The sequence below is a fragment of the Lasiosphaeria miniovina genome (assembly GCF_030549165.1).
Source record: "Lasiosphaeria miniovina strain SMH2392-1A chromosome Unknown B0T26scaffold_1, whole genome shotgun sequence".
Classification (NCBI taxonomy): Eukaryota; Fungi; Ascomycota; class Sordariomycetes; order Sordariales; family Lasiosphaeriaceae; genus Lasiosphaeria; species Lasiosphaeria miniovina.
The window spans coordinates 4,613,893-4,632,669 of NW_026848220.1; the positions used below are offsets into that span (position 1 = coordinate 4,613,893).

The 18,777-nt window shown below is 59.0% G+C and overlaps 6 protein-coding genes across 6 annotated transcripts; 3 read left to right on the plus strand and 3 right to left on the minus strand.

Annotated features, from left to right (window-relative positions):
• Nucleotides 1–2,095: 2,095 nt before the first annotated feature.
• On the plus strand, nt 2,096–2,911 carry B0T26DRAFT_62594 (uncharacterized protein). Its single transcript, XM_060436175.1, has 2 exons — nt 2,096–2,390; nt 2,458–2,911. The coding sequence occupies exons 1-2, from the start codon at nt 2,127–2,129 to the stop codon at nt 2,857–2,859; spliced, it is 666 nt and encodes a 221-aa protein (XP_060303130.1). The 5' UTR covers nt 2,096–2,126; the 3' UTR covers nt 2,860–2,911.
• A 3,073-nt stretch (nt 2,912–5,984) lies between these two features.
• Nucleotides 5,985–7,651, minus strand: B0T26DRAFT_622958 (membrane bound O-acyl transferase family-domain-containing protein; the record flags this gene model as incomplete). The annotated part of the gene is made up of 2 exons (XM_060436108.1): nt 5,985–7,027; nt 7,150–7,651. Coding segments are annotated over 2 exons (1,545 nt in total), but the record flags the coding sequence as incomplete, so codon positions are not given.
• A 1,170-nt stretch (nt 7,652–8,821) lies between these two features.
• Nucleotides 8,822–11,396, minus strand: B0T26DRAFT_670577 (pyridoxal phosphate-dependent transferase; the record flags this gene model as incomplete). The annotated part of the gene is made up of 2 exons (XM_060439194.1): nt 8,822–11,238; nt 11,312–11,396. The coding sequence occupies 2 exons, from the start codon at nt 11,394–11,396 to the stop codon at nt 8,822–8,824; spliced, it is 2,502 nt and encodes an 833-aa protein (XP_060303132.1).
• A 513-nt stretch (nt 11,397–11,909) lies between these two features.
• On the plus strand, nt 11,910–14,338 carry B0T26DRAFT_687850 (cell division control protein). Its single transcript, XM_060440953.1, has 3 exons — nt 11,910–12,091; nt 12,150–12,377; nt 12,435–14,338. The coding sequence occupies exons 1-3, from the start codon at nt 12,043–12,045 to the stop codon at nt 14,057–14,059; spliced, it is 1,902 nt and encodes a 633-aa protein (XP_060303133.1). The 5' UTR covers nt 11,910–12,042; the 3' UTR covers nt 14,060–14,338.
• Nucleotides 14,339–15,045: 707 nt separating this feature from the next.
• Nucleotides 15,046–16,180, minus strand: B0T26DRAFT_630990 (uncharacterized protein; the record flags this gene model as incomplete). Its single annotated transcript, XM_060436304.1, has 3 exons — nt 15,046–15,938; nt 15,963–15,992; nt 16,069–16,180. 3 exons carry the CDS (start codon nt 16,178–16,180, stop codon nt 15,046–15,048), a joined length of 1,035 nt encoding a protein of 344 aa, XP_060303134.1.
• Nucleotides 16,181–17,522: 1,342 nt separating this feature from the next.
• B0T26DRAFT_627213 (uncharacterized protein) lies at nt 17,523–18,237 on the plus strand (the record flags this gene model as incomplete). The annotated part of the gene is made up of 3 exons (XM_060436198.1): nt 17,523–17,610; nt 17,672–18,114; nt 18,157–18,237. Coding segments are annotated over 3 exons (612 nt in total), but the record flags the coding sequence as incomplete, so codon positions are not given.
• Nucleotides 18,238–18,777: the final 540 nt, after the last annotated feature.

Consider the following 18,777-nt stretch of genomic DNA (forward strand, 5'->3'; position numbering starts at 1 on the left):
TATGTTTTGAGGGCGCTTGGCATCAGTCAATCAAAGGTCGGTGAAGGGTAGACAGAAATTCCTTGCTGGTTAACAGCCGTCTGCGAAGTGAGAAAGAAGTGCTGACTTTGGCTTTCCATCTTCCTAACTCCAGCCCTACATAGGCCGATGATGACTTGTTGAACAAGCCCAAGGCTTGTGTTGACAAGACCCCACTAGGGAACATCCGTAACTCTATGCGTACTCGGTGTCTCGTGCGTCATGTTTCTAGGCATATGCTCTAAATCAACATCAACAACCCTGGCAAGATGTGGTTTAGGTTCGGCGTCTGTTGCGGCACACGCAGTTAGTGTAAACGTTGTTCTACGTAGTAGTATTTCCTCGGGGCTGGTGATCGTCCAAGATCCCCTCCTCCCGACTCGGGGTGCAATGCAACCTTAAATGGGCCTAGCGCAGCCATCGTCAAAAGCACGCTAGTCCGATTTGGATGGCCAAATAACGACGTCGCGACTTGCACAGTTTCACGCTCCTGCCTCACGCGTGCCTCTTGGCCAATCAGACCCCTCCATTCTGGATAATACCCTAAAGGTCACACCCTGGGAAGGAAGCACTGTACGTAAGGTAATTAATTTCTGGCCACGATTGACGGGAACAAGCCAATCCACTGGAACGCGCCATCATCTATTTGGACCAGGAATGAGACAATTGCGGATTGAGGCTGAGAAGCTTCAGTAGACGTATCAACTTAGGGTCCCAGGTAGGCATCGCGCCGCGCCGTCTTTCGCTGTTTGCTGGGCTGTGGCCTGGCACACCCATTAAGGTACTGTTCCTTCATTGCGTCTGCGCCCACACCCAAGTCTCGTCGACATCGCCATCATCATAACCATAACCGATGCCATCCCATGGAGACAAAACACAAGAGGGGCGGCGATGCCCGCATGAACATCCTCGACCGGCCTAGCAAGCGCGCCAAAAAAGGCGCCGACAAGTCCAAGGACCAGGCCGTAAACCACGTCTTGCTTTCTCACTACTATTCCGCAACGGAGACGTTGCGTGCCCATGTCCTGGCGAGACTGCCCGTCGCATCCCGCATCCGGCGCAAGAAGATCTTGTTGATGGGGCGCGGCCCGTCATCTCCCGCGGGGGCTTCGTGCACCGACGAGGAGCTCGCACTGGGTAGCCTCCTCGACTCGACCATAGTCGCCACCCGCCGTGTCATCGAACCCGAGCCCGAGCCTGAACCCGGTGCCGGCAAGCCTGACCGCCGGTGGGAGCAGTGGGTCAGCTTCTCCCAGAGAGGAGGAGGAGGAGACGAGTCGTATGTGACCCTGTCGGATGGCTTGCGCGGCTCCATCTTCTCCCAGTCCGAGGTAAGCAAGCAACAAAAACTGCCGTAGACTAAGAGTCCAGTCCGTCCGGTTCAGGACACGGTGCTGGCTGCCGTGCTGCTGCTCTATTTCATGCACCCAACGAAACTCACATAAACGTGTCCGAATAGATTGTTGACTTTGTCGTCTGGCTGCTGTTCTCGACGCACAAGGGTGCTTTTTGGCCCAACCATCTACTCTGCGATGGCTTCCGGAAGCAGGGAGGCTCGTTCCTCCACCAGAAAACGGGCCCAGCCGGGGCAGAAAGGACTGGAATTCCCGGCCTCTCTGCAGCGTATCCCAACCAGCGTGTGAAGGCTCTCAAGGAGTCGCCTTGGCCGCAGCTGCTGATGCTGCTCGGCAAGGCCGGGGAGCGCGTCATGATCGATCTCTTGGTCGACTGTGCCATTTTCCAGTCCGTCAAGGCTGGAGAGGGCAACCTCTATCAACTGAGCGGCGTCTCTATAATAGAACTTGAGCCGCTCTCGTCGGCGTCACAGCCTGCAAAGAACACCCCAAAGACTGTAGAGCTGCGCCCGTCCGAGATTTCCTTTGTGAGGAGCCGGATCATGTTTGCCAAAGCTGCCCTGAACGCCCGTGGCTCCGTTAGTTTCGGGCTTCGCCATATTCGTATGTCGTGACTCTTCTCCAAACATGGAAGTACCCGCCTGGCTTACACTCGTAGATGCCCTGAACCGGCTTCCGCACAGCCCAGAGCCCCCCAAGGGCAAAGACAACGGCCTGAGCGTTGAAAGCCATAATGAAAACTGCATCCAGCTCATGATGTACATCTTTCCTCGTCAGTTTGGCCTCCACAACGTTTTCACGTCAGTCGTAGACCGCCAGCAGACCACCCAGAAGTTCCAGGACTACACGCTGCGCGAGGACGAGATAGCAAAGAAGTTCCCCAAAAAGGACAAGGATGACCAGCCCATCAAGCATATACCAAAGAGGCTCAGAGGGGGGCCAAAACAGTTGGTCCAGCGCCTCCAGATACTCCATGGGCGCTGCTCATATGCCAGCATGCTCCAGCATTACTGTCCGGTAAGGCCCTTTGGTGGACGGGCTCTCCTTGGATCTATGATCCCTGCTCACAAGTGATGATATACAGATCGCCGAGCAAGTTGTGGTCGAGGAGGAAACGTCCGACTCGAGCACGAACAAACCACCGCTACCACAACTAGCACCACAGACCAGCAAGCGCACCAAAGGCCGAAGCATGTCACAGCCAGCCCAGTCATCTGTGCCTCCACTGCAGTACAACCTCCTCACCGAGTTGGCAACCCCACTTGCCAACGTCTCTGCCTTTTGCCAGGCTATCTTGTCAAGGATTATTCCAAACGACTTTTGGGGGGAAGGCACTTTGCAGGCACAGAACAAAAAGACTTTCCTCAAGATGGTCAACCACTTTGTCCATTTGAGACGCTTCGAGAGCATGTGTCTCCACGACGTTGTGCAAGGCATGAAGGCAAGTTGGCAGCGCCCCTATTTCCAACCGACCCCTGATATATAGCGACCAAAAACACTGACACTTGCTGCACAGATACGAGATCTCGAGTGGCTCACGCCCCCGGGCCTGGCCAAGCAGAGCTGCTCGCAGTCGGACCTGAAAAAGCGGACCGAGATCTTCTACGAGTTTCTGTACTATCTGTTTGACTCTATCTTGATGCCCCTTATTCGTAGCAATTTCTACGTCACCGAGTCAAGCGTGCACCGGAACCGCCTGTTTTTCTTTCGCCACGACGTCTGGCGTTACGTGGCCGAGCCCGCCATGGCCGCCCTGAGGGAGACCATGTTCGAGGAGGTACGCCTCGAGGACGCCCTCCGCATCTTGGACTCGCGGCGCCTGGGCTTTGCCCAAGTGCGGCTCCTCCCAAAACTATCCGACGTGCGCCCCATCATGAACCTTCGCCGGCGCGCCGTGAGCCGCGGAAACCAGAAGATTCTGGGCCCTAGCATCAATACCGTCTTGAACCCTGTCAGCGCAATGCTCAATCTCGAAAAGGTTTGTTCTTGCTGGCCGCGCGTTGTCCATGGTGTTTCCCCCCTTAACTAACAGGCGAGTTCAGTCACTGCATCCAAAGCGGCTTGGGTCTTCAATGTTTTCTGTTGGAGAAATCTACTCGCGCATCAAGGCGTTCAAGGCCGGGCTGGGCAAGGGCGAACACCAGCTCTACTTTGCCAAGGTCGACGTCAAAGCAGCCTTTGACACGATCCCCCAGGACGCCATGATCAAGGTGCTGAGACGGATTCCCCAGCAGTCCCAGTACAAGCTAGCCAAGCACGTCGAAGTCCGGCCCACCGAGACGGCCATGGCGCAGGGCGGCAAGGGGGTGAGAGCGTCCAAGAGGTGGCGCTCGACCGCAAAGGCCACGGGCGACACGGCGAGCTTCTTCCCCGGCGTGGTGGAGGCGACGCTCGGGGTCAGCCGCACCGAGACCATCTTCATCGATAGCGCCGCCCACAAGACGCACGAGAAGCGGGAGCTGCTAGAGCTGACGGCGACGCACATCGAGCAGAACATTGTCCGCATCGGCAAAAAGTACTACCGCCAGAAGTGCGGCATCCCCCAGGGCTCGGTGCTGTCGTCGGCGCTGTGCAACTACTTTTACGCCGATCTGGAGCGGCGGCACCTCTCGTTTCTGCAGGAAGGAGGGGGAGACAAAGAGGGCGGCGACTGTCTCCTGCTGCGTCTGATCGACGACTTTCTGCTTATCACCACGGATCAAGCCAAGGCCCGCCGCTTCGTCGAGACGATGCATGGCGGCCTCCCGCGGTACGGCGTCACCGTCAGCCCGGCCAAGACGCTCGTCAACTTCCGCCTGGCGGTGCCGTGCGGCGGCGACGGAAGCGAGATAACAGTCGCCCGGTCGGCCTGCGGGCGCGGGTTCCCCTATTGCGGCCTGGCCATCGACTGCCAGACGCTGGAGATTTCCAAGCAGCGCGACACGACCAAAGACCCAGGTGCGTTTGTTATCTCTGTCATTGAACCAGCCACCCTTTTGGAGAGACCGCAACAGGCCAATCCTGGTCTGCTTGCGTGCGTGTGCGTGTGGGTGGATATTTGCTAACTCTTGGGGATAAACATATAAAGTCGTGTTCAATTCTCTTACGGTCGACTATTCGCGGCGTCCCGGTCACAACTTTAGCAGAAAGGTCATCAGTGAGTCGCCCCTCTGTCTTTCTTCGTGCTCGTTATTTTCTGTTATATTATTTAGTATCGTTTTCCTCTTTTCTTTTTATTCATTATTCTCTTTCCTCGCACGAATCCACTCGTCCTTCCTCTGTCAAGATGCCATGTTCCGTCCATTCATTGGAGAAACAAACGCTTATTCACCGCCATGTGTCTTGGGTGCGGCCGCGCAGACACCTTCAAGATCCAGTCTCACCTCATGTTTTTCGACACGTCGCACAACTCGCGCCACGCCGTGCGAGCTAACGTCTACACCGCCTTCATCGAGACGGCCACCAAGATGTGGGCCTACGCCCGCTGTCTCGGTTCTGCGTCTGCAGTACCCGCTCGGTCCGGGGCAGGCGCAGGCGTAAACGGGAGCAGCAGCAGCCGCCCAGCAGCGGCAGCGGCGGCGCCCGGCACGCCGTTGCTGATTGGTAAGTAAACAAGAACTAGCCCTTCCCTCCCCTCAGGTGACTTTCAGATGTCTCGACCACCATCATTTCGTTTTGCGGATCTTCATTTTTGGGGGGTTTTAGAAGCGCCAGACCTCAACTTTGCTGACCGCCTTTTTGTTTCCCTCTGGGGCCTTAGACACCATTAGGCGCCTGATCGACGTCGCGTTCCTATTGCTGGCCAGCAGGTCCCGGAAGCTCCGCAATCCGGGGTACGACTTCGCCGTCGACAAGGCGCAGCTGGCGTGGTATGTGTTTGCTGTCCTTGTCTCCGTTTTTGCTTTCTGGCTCCCTCCGCTTCCGTTCCCGTCTGTCTCTATTTATACATACTCCACGCTCAACCTCCTATCTAATATCCCCTTCGATATTCACACTCCACTGCCGCGGTTGTAATTGTTGTTGACTCGCGAGAAACAAACCCAGGCTCGCCACGGTCGCGTGCCGGCAGGTGCTCGTCAAGAAGCAGACGGGCTACAGCGAGGTCATTGCGTGGCTGGAGCAGCAGACGCGGAAGCTGTCCGGCCACAAGGACGTGGACTGCGTGGCCTTGGTCAAGGTCGTCAAGGCTGCGGCTGCGTCGTCGGCGGCCGGGGTGCCGGCAAAGCCGTGGTGGACTTAGGGATCTACTGTCCTGTATTTTGATGCGACTTGGCGGCGGCACTGTGGTGTGTCTGTCCTGTATACCTAGTAAACTGTAACTTGAACTGTAACTGCATTTTTCAATTACGAGCAAAGTATTTTAGGATGTCACCACACCGGGAACGTCGCGACAAGAGCCAAAACTTCTATGCTTGCGCTGCACATTCTTTTTGATGCTCTGGTTCCGAACAGAACGCCTCTTTAAGCAGCGAAATCAACCAGACGCCACGCCAGAACCTGCTTCACCTGGCGAGATGCAAAACCGAATCCAATTCCAACCAAGATCTATCTTTCTTCAATGAGGCACCGAGATATCACACAGACACGCACAACCAAATCACTACCCACACCAGACGCTGAACTGGCTCATCCTATCGCGATGCCGCTCTCCCACCAATGGACCGGCGACGAGTACCAGCGCGGGAGATAGGTGGCATCCCAGCGCCACCAGTGCTCTCCGGGGAAACCGCACCCCAAGAAGCGCAGGGGCGACGCCGGCAAGGGGGCGTAGATGAACAGGCCGGCGCGGCTCATGTCGTCTAGAAAAGCCCAGCGCGTGGCGTGCAACCAGGCGAGGGCGTACGCGAGGTTGGCGGCGTGGCGGACAGGGCGCGAGGGACACCACCACCGTCTCCGCACGGGCGGCAGAACGAAGCGGCAAAAGGCCGTCTGCGCGACGATGCCCGCGCCCGAGAGTACAAAGAAGAGCACGTTGCGCAGCGGCTTGGTGGCGCGCGGCGCGGCCGAGAACGAGCCGGCGGCGTGCAGGGCGCCCGACAGCGCGAACGCGGCAACGGCCTCGACGGCTTTTGTCGACAGCCCCCCCGGGCGCAGGTAGCCGGCACGGACCAGCCATGCTGCTGGCGCCGAGAAGGCCACGCGGAAGCTCTGGTGCCAGAAGCCGCCCCAGAAGCCGGCCAGGCCGCGCTCGAGAACGTTGGCTGCGGAGCCGAACAGCGACGGGTAGCGCCACAGTTCGCGGTTTGTTGATGTGCGGCTGCTAAGGGAGAACTGTGTTAGTTCCCACGTGCACCCGTAGCAGTACATGGCGGCGAGGATGGCGAGGCCCGGGCACACGCTGCGCCAGACGGCGAGGGCCCGCAGCGGGAGCGCGGCGAGGGCGGCCGGCAGCGGGTGGACGACCGCGTACTCGTACTCGGGCCCGAGGACGAAAAAGGGGTCTCGCGCCATGGCCACGGACAGCGCGTCCAGCACGAGGTACGACCACGCGATGTGCGCGAGTCGGTCGCGCACGAAGACGCGGCGCGTCGTCATGCGGCGGAAGCCGGCGCGTGATACGACCGGCATGGCGTCGAGCCGCACCAGCTCGCCCTGCGTGATGCCGCCACCGCCGGGCAGTGGTTTCTCCTTTGGCTGTGGCGGCCCGGGGAGAGCTTTCGCGGCCCAGTTCCAGCCTAGCGTGGTCTTGTGTGAGCTTTGCTGGTCGTTCGTTCTCCACCGGACGTATGTCGAGAGGGAGGGAGATGTGAAGGGTGCTCAATTCAAAAGGAGACAGGTATGGGGACTAGTTACTGACCCACGCCCCTGAACGACGAGTACAAGTCCCACACCCAGTCGAGGCGGTCGAGAAAGGTGCCGCCCTCGGGGAACGGCTGCCAGTAGTGCTCGTACGCTTCGGCAACGGCGGCAATGCTCTCGTCGGGGGCCAGCCTTAGTTTCTCCACAGCATGGGCATCTGCACTTGCCCTTTTTCTCTTCTGCACCCGGGCAGCGGTGAACTGGGGGTTCAGTAGTAGCAGCATGATCAGGGGCCAGATGGTGCCCCACGCGAGCATCAGACCGACGGCGTAGGCGACAGCCAGGTTCCGGGCCGACGTGGCGTCGGCGAACAGCACGCGGGCGTTGAGCGCGACCACTGCGGCGCCCACGGCGAAGCGTAGGCGGTACAGCCAGGGGCGGGTGCGGTGGGGGGTACTGAGGTATAGCACGGGGATGATGACGGCGCCGGTGACCGCGTACGGCACCACCAGCGGCTTGGCCTGCTGCGCTGCCACTGCCGCGTCAAAGGCCGCTCGGTACTGCGCTTGGTAGTGCGCTCCCAGGCTGTCGGGTCCTCCTCCACCTTGCCCTGGTCTAGAACTACTGCCGTTAGTAGCAAAGACCATCGCTGCCCACGCCGCCCACGCCGCCCACGCCGCCGCCACCACCACCGCCGACATTGTTAAACGGTGAGATCCGCTCCTCCGGGATTGTCGTTATATGGCAAAGAAAGGAAGCTGAACCTCCAAAGACCGGCAAAAATCCCAACGGAAAACGTTGAGTTCTGTCCAATCAGAGGCCATGTGCTAGGCAAGTAAACAATGAAGAAAAAAACCAAAGGCCGCTTGCTTGCCACCGCAAAGTAAGAAGCAGTCCAGCAAAACCCGACAAGAGCGAGAAAGAAAGAAAGATAGACAGAAAGAAAGAAAGAAAGAAAAAGAAAGGGAACAAACACAGAGTGCCGCTAAAAGAAAATTGCACACTGTGGCGTGTTCCACAGAAACCGCCCTGTCTTCCGGAAGTCCAATTCTTGACTGGGGCGACGCCAGGGCCAACGACCCTTCACAGCTTGAGTAAGGTTACCAATAGCAACGGCAAGAATCGAAAGAAGAAAAAAAGATCGTAGCCAGTGTGCGGAATTCCGACAGATTGTCCCTTTCAGCTCTTAATTACACACAGTACGCAGTCTGTACGCAGTACGCACACGAATGTCAGTGTAGTTCCAGGGTTTCGATCTGCAACGGGGATGCACTGTCGATCACCCGATCACATCATCACTCCCGAAAACTTCCATGACCAAACAAACAGGGCATACACCGTCTGTTGTTGCCTGTATTTCTGTCCTAGTCAAAAGGGACGGGCCCATGCATGGAAGGCCAGATCTAGACAAACGTGCAAGTTAGTTACGTAGTAGGCAAACACAGTGAGCCGTTTCTTGTTCATTGCGCCGTATCCTCGCTGCAGCATTAGAGCGAAAATTCCCGTACCTATTAGTGTACCAGAAATTGGTGCAGCCCTATCTGCATATATAGATGCTATGCAATGGAGATCTGGTCGGTCTGGGTATAACCTAGGTAGTGTAACCCCCCACGGCGGAACTCGCGGCAAGGTTGCCCTTGGAGGGGATAGCACATTTCAGCATTGGTTGCGTATCCCGTATATCCAACGTCTACTTCAAACGCCAAACACCAAACACCAGTTAAATACACTCACCACCCCGGCTCTACCGCGTCGCCCACTCGGATTGTCGGGCACTGCGCGTCCCTCGTCAGCGCCTGCGCCGCCGCCGGCGCGCTATAGCACATGTGCGTGCCGAAGAACACCTTGCCGTCGAACCGCCTCGTCTTGGACAGCGTGACAAACGGCTCCTCGCTCTTCTCGGCCGTCTCCTGGTTTATGCACACCATGTGGCAGCGCCTGCACGCGCCCAGCATCGCAAAGTCATGCCGCCCGCCCACGCGCAGCCGCCGCCAGCTGTCCTCGGAATATGGCGGCGCAGCCCCAGGGTCCGACGACGCGATGACCACGTTCGCACGGAACACGGCGGCCGACACCGCCCTGCCCCCGGCCTTGGCGATCTCCCGGTTGAGGGCATCGAGGCTGGCCATGCTGATGGCCAGGATCGGGCTCTCGTTGGACAGCAGGATCCGCTGCTCCGCCTTCTCCGAGTCCGAGTCGGGAGGCGACGGCGGCACCGGGTCGGGAAAGGACCCGGGGATGCAGACGGGCCGGCTCCGAAACCCTGCGGGCAGCTGATATTTTTGCAGGTGCGCCTTGGAGTGCCGCATGCTCTTACCTTGCCCGCCGGCAGGAAACCGCGCCAGCGCACACGGCACCCCCAGGACCCCTGTGAAAAAAACGTTGATTTCCGGCGACGCATACGTCTGCGCCAATATCTCCTCGCCGCACACCCGCGACGAACGCCATCGAAACGACTCGGGCGACTGAAACACGTTTGGGTTCTTGGACAGCGGCAACACGACTTCGCGTGGTAAATGACGCGGGATAGATCCTGCAAATGTTACCCGGAGCTCGCCTCGGTCAAAATCTAGCGACGGCCGGACGAGGGCCATCTGGGGGTGTCGTTTCTGGCTCAGCGCTTGGCCCGAGCCTTGGTGCACCAAGCACCACTCTCTATCCCATGCAAGACCCTCCGGTCTGACCTCCCAGTCCACCCCCTCGGGAACTTGGAATCCGCCGCAGCTCTTGATGGGGTAGACCAAGATGTCGTGGACGTAGAGATGGGAAGAAGGCGCGTCTCGGGGCCTCAACGCCGGCGCTGGGGGACTTTGTGGAACTACGCATTCTTCCCGATAAAACTCGGACACAAACCCCACGAATTTGTCCACGTCCGAGATGGTACTCATTGCTCCTAGACTTGCTCGGATGACGCCGGTCGGCTTCCCGGCCATGATGTCATTGTCCGTTCCACAGCGAAAGCCGGAGCTAAAGTTCTGCCTCATTTCCCACGGCTCTAGACCAAGCGCCGACGCAATGCCTCCTGGGTTGCAGACGCCGCCTGTACGGATGTGGAACTGCTTGAGAGTTGCGAGCTTCTCGACCTCGGCCAAGCTCGCCCACGCGCCAAAGCTGTTGCGGATATTGAAAGCCAGCACTGGCCCATTTCCGACAGCGCCGGCGGTAGGTGACGCGGGATCTAAGGAATATAGAACACAAACTGGTTCCCCGTTCCCGTGCTGCAGTGACCCGAGCCCGTCGTATAGTCTCTTTGCCAGAAACCCTGTATGCGCCGCCACGTCTCGCATCAAGCCAAAAAGTTGCTTGTGAACATCCAAGGCCGCGTCCAGTGCTATTATGCTGTGGACCGGCAGTGTCCCGTCTTCGAGGCGCTCGTGCAAGAACTGGCTCTTTGGGGCATGCCACCGCTCCTTCAAGCAGACCACCATGTCGACAGTGCCGCCACCAAAATACCTTCTCGACGCGAACACGTCTTCTGCCCCGCGCCGGACAAGCAGAGCTCCCAGATCCGGAAACCCAAAAACCTTATAGAAGCTCATCACAGTGAAGTCTGGGGCCGTGTCGGCGCAGCTGAGGTCGAGCGGCGAGGAGCAGACGAGCGCAGCAGCGTCCAGCAGAGTATAGGTCCTGTTGACATGGGCCGCCCTGTTCTGGCCCAGCTGCGCGGCCCAGCTCAACGGCAACCGGCGGCCGTCCATATTCGACTGCGCGGGATACGCAAACAAGGTGGCGGCGCTTGCGGCATCGGCGCCGAGGGGGCTAGTTCCAGCCAGCCAGTCCTGGACCCCGCGGTCGTCGACGCAGACACTATCTCGAGCCTCTTCCCGAGGCCCGACAAGGCTGGTATGGCTGTCCCGGTGGTAGACGTAGTCGAAGCCGCCGGGGAGACACCGCATCGCATCGACGACGAGCTTGATGCCGGCCGTCGCGTTGGCGACAAACACGACATCGAAGTCGACGGGGTCGACGTTGAAAAACTGGAGCACGCGGAGGCGGACGTCTTCGATGCGCGACGTCGACAGCTGCGAAGAGGCTGAGGCTGAGTGCGGGTTCCCAAAAAGGTTCGTCGTCATGTCTCGCGCAAACCTGTCCATTAAGGACTTGGCGTACGGGGTGGTGCCGGCATGGTCGAGATAAACGGACCCTACTGGCGGCGGTGAGCATCAAGGTCAGAGCTTCTCCCAAAGTGCTACCTAGGTTGGTAGTTACTAGTAACCCACCCTGCAGCATTGGATACTCCTCATCTCTGAGGGCCTCAATAGTAATATTGTAGCCAGCACCTGCTAGAGAATCGAAGGTCGCCATTTTGCCACTTGGTTTCTTTCAGCCAGCGTGAGCAAGAGAGCGACGGCGGGTTGGTGCCAATTGTTCCTCGTCTGCTAATAAACCAAAGGACCTTGGCTGCGACATTGGGGAAGTGGCAGAGGTTGAAGAATACAGTATTACTGATGCGCGGTTGGAAGGATGACAATGGTCGCGTGCAAGCCGAGCTTGCCCATGTTTGTTGAAGCCCATGGCCCAACCCGCCGTTGGTGCCGTTTGGTGACGGCGGAGATCGCCTGCTTCCATCTCAAGTCAGCTTGGCCTCCCTGCGTGTGGGGAAGTGGGGGTGGTGGGGCCATCAACGCTACAGCGCCACATTGCATCACGGTTCAAGCCACAGACGCGAAACAAGCCATCCAGCCACCCAATTCACTTCCAGGCCGCCAGGGGCTCGCGCTTGGCAGGCGCGTCTGCCCGCCCCACCTGGCCTAGCGTCGCGTTCGACCAGGGAGCAGGCGCGACGCAATTCAGGATTCTTAGTGGACAAGCGGGTCTCGACTCTCCCGTCGACTCTCAACTGCACCTTCTTCAATGCTCGGCCTCTCCTCCCACCGGGACAACCAAGCTCGCTCATCACTCCTTCTCGTATTGTCATTGTCAACGTCGCTGCCCTGCTTGCTTGCATAATATGGCGTCTGCAACTTTGGGAAAGAGGACTAGGAGCACACGAGGCGCTGGTGAGTTTCTCGATTTCCGGTGTAGCTGCGAACCATAACTGACCCTGTCTTGCTCCAGAGTCGGAATTGCTCCAAGCTCTCCCCGCGAAGCGCCCGAGACGCTCTATCCGAAGTTCTGCCTCCAAATTCGACGACGAGAACACCCCTCCCGTAATAATCGCCGTTGATTACGATGTCGAGGACCAGGAAAACCAGCAGCCTTTGTGCGACTCGCCCGAGTCTGTCGAGTCGACGTCTTTCAAGCCGATCGCTCGGGGCGTCTCGCTTTCCAGCCCGGTCAAAAGTGGTAAGTTGTTTCCCAATACGCCGGACAAGTGTTTTTGCTAATGACGGACTGTTGCAGCGACCGTTGCTCCCGTCACGCCCTCCACTCCGCGTCACTACGATGTCTTCGCCAAAGCTGCCACCACCCCGCGGCATCGAGTCATGACCGTGGGCAAGCTTTCGAGACGCATGACACCCCAAACACCCCTCACACCTTCATCATGCCAGACAGTCTATCACCAGGCGAGACAGCTCTTCTCGCGCAGCGCCGACCCGGGCCAACTCATCGGTCGCGATGAAGAGCGGTGTCAGCTGGGGGAGTTTGTCGGTCGCTGCGCCAACGCCCACCCCAGCGGGTGCCTCTACGTTAGCGGTCCACCCGGGACCGGGAAGAGTGCTATGGTCAATGAAGTCACACAGGAGGCGGTCTCGCAATCGGCCGGCTTCGTCCGCAAAGCATACGTCAACTGCATGAGCATCAAGTCATCAAAGGATCTATACCTGACACTGCTCGACCAGCTCGGCGGGGAGTCCGGCCTGTCAGAGAGCGACATGGTGGCGGCGCTGCAGAAGCTGTTCGTGCCCAAGAGGAAAACCAAGGACGTGTTTTTGGTTGTGCTGGACGAGATCGATCACATCTTGACGCTGGACCCAGAGAGTCTGTACCGCGTCTTTGAGTGGTCTCTGCAAAAGACTTCGCGGCTTGCTTTGGTGGGAATCGCCAACGCCCTGGACCTCACAGACAGGTTCCTTCCCCGTCTCAAGTCTCGGAACCTCAAGCCGGAACTGCTCCCGTTTCTGCCATACTCGGCACTGCAGGTCAAGAGGATCATCACGACACGCCTCAAGAGCCTAATGCCCAAAGACGCTGCGACGCCAGACTTCATCCCTTTCTTCCACCCCGCGGCCGTTGAGTTGTGCTCTCGGAAGGTGTCGACCCAGACCGGAGACTTGCGCAGGGCTTTTGAGGTGTGCCGGCGAGCCCTGGATCTGGTGGAGAACGAGACGCGGCTGAAGCACGAAAACGAAGTCAAGGAGCAGCTTTTGCAGATGAGCCCGACGAGGAAGGTGCTGAGCGAAAACAAGAACCTGGCTTCAGGGCCCGGTTCTTCCCAAACCGTGTCAACTGCCTTGATGAATTCGCTGCAGAGTTTGACCGTGGAAAATGCGCCGCGCGTTACCATTGCCCACCTCAACAAGGTGACCGCAGCCGCATTCAGCAACGGAACGAACCAGCGACTGAAGACGCTCAACCTCCAGCAAAAGGCAGCGTTGTGCTCGCTGATAGCGATCGAGCAGAGGAATCGAGCGGCGCAAGCAGCAGCTGCTGCGGCTGCCGCAGCAACACCATCCAAGTTGCAGATTGCCGCCCCTACGGTCAAGGTCCTTTACGACGCCTACGGCCTTCTTTGCACGCGAGACTCGGTGTTGCACCCGCTATCGAGCTCCGAGTTTCGGGAGGTGGTGGGGAGTCTGGAGACACTGTCACTTATCTCTGCCGTAGACGGCAAGACGGGGTCGTTTGCGGTGCTCCAGACGCCGGGCCGGAGACGGAGAAAGGACATTTTTGCCAATGTGCATGGGCTCGCGGACGAGAAGCGCGTCGCCAGCTGTGTCGGGGAAAAGGAGATGGAGCAAGCTGTTGAGGGATTAGGCGTGGGAATTTTGCGGAGCATCTTGAGCGGCGAGGCGTTGGACTATTAATGTGTGTTTCTTGGAAAACACGACTGTCTGGATTTGCATACGCAGGCTTGCGAGGCGCATTGTTTGGGGGTATCATTGGGCGGAGTGTTTTGGGCCTTGAGTGCCATGCATGGATAAAGGGCTGCGTAGTTTTGTGTTTTTCTGCTCAGGGAGCATTCCGATATGAAGTTGCACTGGTGTAATTATTGCCTGGTTGTTGTCGTGATTACAGATTGTCTCGGTATGTGTATCCGTAACGCCCAAGAGTCTCTTTTTGACGTTGGTTGGGCCAATGAAAGTGGATAAATCTAAAAGTGGACCGGGATGAACTGTAGCTCAACGCTGAAAGCCCCGCCAGGGGTTAGTGTAGAGTTAGGGTTGACCCCACATTGAGAGATTGAGAGATTGATCCAGCATTCGTAGCCTCTGGCCTTCGGCCTGGGAACTTAGAAAAGACAACCCGTTCTATCGACAGTTTTTCAACGCCCAGTTACACAAACACCTTGCCTTGCTCCGAAAGGCGAACGGGAGCCATACATTAAACAAGTAGGTGGAGATGCCGTTTAGATCTTGGGAAGTCCCGGGCTAACTAAGGCAATTATCATGAAACGATTAGAGTCCCTGTCTCTTCTCCAAAAAAGCACCTATTCAAGCGGTTTATTTACTTCGATCACGGCACCGTACCAAGGACTAGGCAAACGGACTCGTTGTTATCCGAAGAAAGGTAGAGGTGTAGCTAATCTGCAGGCTAAATACATGGTAGCCGTCACGTAAGGCTTCCGCCTGTGGGTCGCAAGCGTTCTGGCTGGACATGGCCAGCATACCATGACATACTGCCGAAGAACCACGAATAATGCTGTATAATAGCTTAGCAGTGCTGCGAATTCGCTGGCGATAGTTGCTAATCCAGGGCTATTGTAGGGCACACCAATGTCGGCGTCTGAGACCTTGCACTATACTTGTTCTCTCTCGCCGTGTTTATGTTGAGTGACATGTCTGCTGACATGTTACATGACGAAACACCCTTGCCCCTGTTTGTACCTCCTCCTTCTACTCCTCTCCCGCTGCACCCGTTCCCTCGCAACCCGCTGATCTAGACCTCGGGGATTCTCAGCAATGATGGCCGCGATGCGTTCCTCCAGCATCCGGCTCACGTTCTCAGCCTCCCTCTGCAGGTCGGCGCTGCGCTCCTGGTGCAGCCGTTCCAGGTCGACCCTCAGCCGACGGCGCTTCCTTTGCTCGTCCCTCAAGCGGCCCTCCAGGGCCCGGCGCTCCTCGACAATCTCGTCAATATTGCGCTCGTTGACTTGCGTCGCGCGCCTCGCATCGTCTAGCTCGCGCCGCAGGTCGCCTAGCTGCGACTCGTAAGCGGCCTGCATGGCCTCGATGCGCGCCTCTATGGCCACGCCAACGGCAGTGCGGTCTAGCGTGGCGCCGCCCGCTATCTCGCGCTGCACACGCAGCCCGATGCCACGCCCGTCGTTGACCTCGGCATCGCGGCCTAGCAGGTGCTCGACGATGCGGCGCGCCGACATCGGGCCGCGGTCGTGCTTGAAGGCGCGCGCCCCTCGCTGCACCATGCCGCGCCAGAAGGCGTCGTCGCTGACGAGCTCGTCGTACCGCTGCTGCTGCGCGACGCGCTCCTCAGACGACCGCGACCAGTGCGTCGTGACCAGGGCCACCGACGCCATCGACTCATCGCCGCACAGGTCGCGGAACAGCCGCATGTTGGTGTGTGCCGGCCCGCCCACGCGCGGCATCTGGATCCCGTGCAGGTACACCACCCCCGCCAGCTTGATGTCGTGCGCGTACGTCACGGCCAGCCAGCTGGCGATCTCGCGCAGAACCTCCGTGTCGGACCGCGTCGTGTCGTCGAACCCCGGCGTGTCGACTAAGATGACTCGCCGCCCCTAGATCCGCTCACGCGAGACGTGCGCTTCCACTTGCGCCGTCACTGCGGCATGGTGTTAATAACGCCAATGCGTTGTTTGGTGGAGAGAGGGAGAGGAACGTGAACTAGAAATAAGTACCGGAGCGCAAGCCGTGGCCGGCAGCGGCGGTATCGCAAAAGTACGAGATAAAGGTGCTTTTCCCCGAGCCCGTCATGCCCATGACGGCAATCACGGCGTCGCCCTCTCGCATGTCTTGTATGCTAAGCCCCAGCAAATCAGTGTTTCTGTGCGAGCCAGTCTTGGACAGCTCCCTCCGGCAGACAGACACACCTTGAGATTGTCGGTGGCTCGTCCGCCTCGGGATCCTGCTCCTGCTCCTGCTCCTGCTCCTGCCGGAACGCATTTTGTTGCGCCTCGACATATGCAGGACGCGCCTCGTAGGGAGGAGGCGGCGGCGGCGGTGGCGGCGGCGGCGGCGGGGTTGCCCAGTTGTCGTCGTAGCGATCGACCTGCGCGGCGGGGAAGACGTCGCGCGAGGAGCGTGTGGTGTCCTGCGACGAGCCCCTCCTGGCGTCGCGGTTGTCACGGGGAGGAGGCCGTGAAGAGTACTGGCTGCTGCGTAGCCGGCGCGCTGGTGGTTCTTGCTCCCGAGGGTCGCGTGTGGACCGTATCGGGCCTCGCGAGTGGGAGCTCGTGTGCGAAGCGGCGTTCCGTGAGGAGCGGGCTGTGGAGCCGCTGGGAGGCCCGGTGCTGGACGAGCGGGGCAGGGGTTCCATGGCAGCTTTGGAGCTTTGGAGCTTTGGAGCTTCCTAACTACATCTGCATAGATAGGCACGCATAGCTAGTAATCCGGGCCCAACAAAGGCAGTGTCGCCTACCTAGAGAAAGAGGAGGTTGCGGACGTAAATCCGCGCAACGGCTCGACACGACCATGCAGAAACCCCTTCTCGGGGGGGGAGGGGCAGCGAATACCTCGCAGTGTGGCCCAAACGAGCCATTCGCAGTCACTCCCCCACGAGGCTTTGGCCTCTCCAGGGCAATGTCCCTCTTCCTTACATTGAAAGGGGGCTGGGCCGAGACTCAACTGAACAGCGCATGGCTGTTTCAGTGAATCCCAAGCAGCCGAGGCTGGCGCCCGCAGCACTAGCATCCTGCAGTCTTCGGAATCCTCCAGCAAAGCACAAGTCTTCTTAGCCAACCAAACCGCGCGAGGCTCCAGGCTCCGAGCAGCTCATCGGGCCACAGATCTAGCTTCGAGCTCTTCCGAATACCCAACAACCTACCGACAAGCTCTGCTGCCGAGTTCTACTAGTCCTCGAACCAACCATAAAAGCGCGATACAAACGCGAAGGGTCACTTATAAGAGTCCTCTCGGCATACCTGGTACAGTAGCAGCTTCGGCTCGTCTTTGCCCGGTAGTCATTGCTGAGGTTGAGGCTAAAAACTCCGAGGCTCAAAGCTCCATCCGGGGAAGACATGGAGCCCCAGGACGAGTTTTCCGAACTGTGAGTGAGGTACATGGGAGAAATGGGTCCAGATGTAAGGAAGCAAGTCTGAAATCATGTCCGATTAGCGCCGACGTGGTCATCGCCGTCATGGGCGTTACCGGATCTGGCAAGAGCTCGTTCGTCTCTCTCCTTGCCGACCAGCACGTCGAGGTTTCGCACGGCTTGCATTCTCGTAGGCCGTCCCCGAGTCCCAAACAACTACACAAGAACATTACCAACTGTATCTATCGCAGACACCATTCACGCCCAGGCGTACAGCTTCTTTGACGAGGCGAGCCAGCGCACCGTGTTCCTCGTGGACATGCCAGGGTTCGACGACACGGTGCGAAGCGACGCCGAGATCCTGAAAGAGGTCTCGTACTTCCTGGCGGCCCTGCACGGCAAGAACGTGCGCCTCGCGGGGCTCGTCTACCTGCACCGGATATCCGACGCGCGCGTGCCCGGGTCCGCCGTCAAGGACCTGCGCATGTTCAAGGCGCTGGTCGGCGCCCACAACTACAGGCGCGTGGTGCTGGCCACAACCATGTGGTCGGCGCTGGGCGGGGCCGGGACCGTCGGCGCGGAGCGGCAGGCCGAGCTCGAAGCCACGTTCTGGGCCGACATGGTCCAGGCCGGCAGCCAGGTGTGGCAACACAGCGGCAGCCGCCGGTCGGCGCTAGACATTGTCCGCTTTCTGGTGGCAATGGACATGGACATGGACCAAGAGCAAGAGCAAGAGGCGGCGGCCCCCGTCGTCACCTTGGCCATCCAGCACGAGCTCATGGTCGAGCGTAGGATGCTAGGCGAGACGGCGGCCGGCTGGGTGCTCTTTGACGAGATCGCCGCGGAGCGGAGCAGGGCGGCGAGGGAGCTGGACGACCTGCAGTCGGGCCTGGTAGCGGCAGAGCGGGCCGGCGACGAGAGGGCACGAGAAGCTATCCAGGCTGAGCGAGAAGCTATTACGACGCGGGCTACGCGGCGCGCTAGGGACGGCGACGGGCTGGGGGTGAGAATCTTCCAGCTGGCCGAGGAGCAGCAGCCGCGGTACCGCGAGGCGGCGGCCGCGATCCGAGAGGAGAATAGCCGGGGCTGGGGCCGTGGAAGGCATCGACATCAACACGTGCCGTCGCCGTCGTCGCCCGAACCCGAGGGGAGCAGAACGAAGGGCCCCTCCAAGAACAACAAGAGAACGACAAGGAGAGAGAGGCGAGAGCCGCCACCAAAACCGCCGCTCGCCAGTTCCCGCAAGCTTAGTAGCTTGGAAAAGTTTTACAGGTTTCTTTTGGATCTTACAGCCGGGTCGATTTTTGTGACCGAGGGCAAACCCAAAAGGGCCAACACGTGAAGTCAGAGTACTCGG